Below are 367 nucleotides of genomic sequence, written 5' to 3'. Positions count from 1 at the left end.
CTCATTATTTATTTTGAGAACTCTCCTCAGTCAGTATCTTCAGGTGAGATTATCTAAAAAATCCCTCAACTCAATAACAATTCCCTATACATACTCCCCACTCTTACCAAAATCTTACCACGCTCCCAACGCCAAAACGAAACAAAACAAACGTTCGACCCAAGCCTCTACCACAAAACGTTTGTTCCAGGACGGACGCTTCTCCGTGCTCGCCGACATCCTGGAAAAGAGCGGTTACATCAACGTGCTGAGGACGATGCAGGAATCCATCACCATCTTGGCACCGTCCGACGAGGCCTTCCAGAAGCTTCCAGAATCCAGGCGAGAGAAGATCATCAACGACAGAGAAGCTAGAATGGGTTAGTGC

General features: G+C 47.1%; 1 protein-coding gene across 1 annotated transcript in view; it reads left to right on the top strand.

Annotated features, from left to right (window-relative positions):
- Window positions 1–367, top strand: part of LOC119591127 (serine-rich adhesin for platelets-like) — a gene marked incomplete at its 5' end in the record, with an annotated part of 16634 nt that overhangs the window by 5393 nt on the left and 10874 nt on the right. Inside the window, 1 exon segment of the mRNA XM_037939840.1 lies at window positions 191–359. Within this exon segment, the coding sequence (XP_037795768.1) occupies window positions 191–359 (169 nt within the window).

The sequence above is a fragment of the Penaeus monodon genome, chromosome 28 (assembly GCF_015228065.2).
Source record: "Penaeus monodon isolate SGIC_2016 chromosome 28, NSTDA_Pmon_1, whole genome shotgun sequence".
Taxonomy (NCBI): domain Eukaryota; kingdom Metazoa; phylum Arthropoda; class Malacostraca; order Decapoda; family Penaeidae; genus Penaeus; species Penaeus monodon.
The sequence above is the reverse complement of the archived record's forward strand: the minus strand, read 5'-3'. Positions and strand labels throughout refer to the sequence as shown.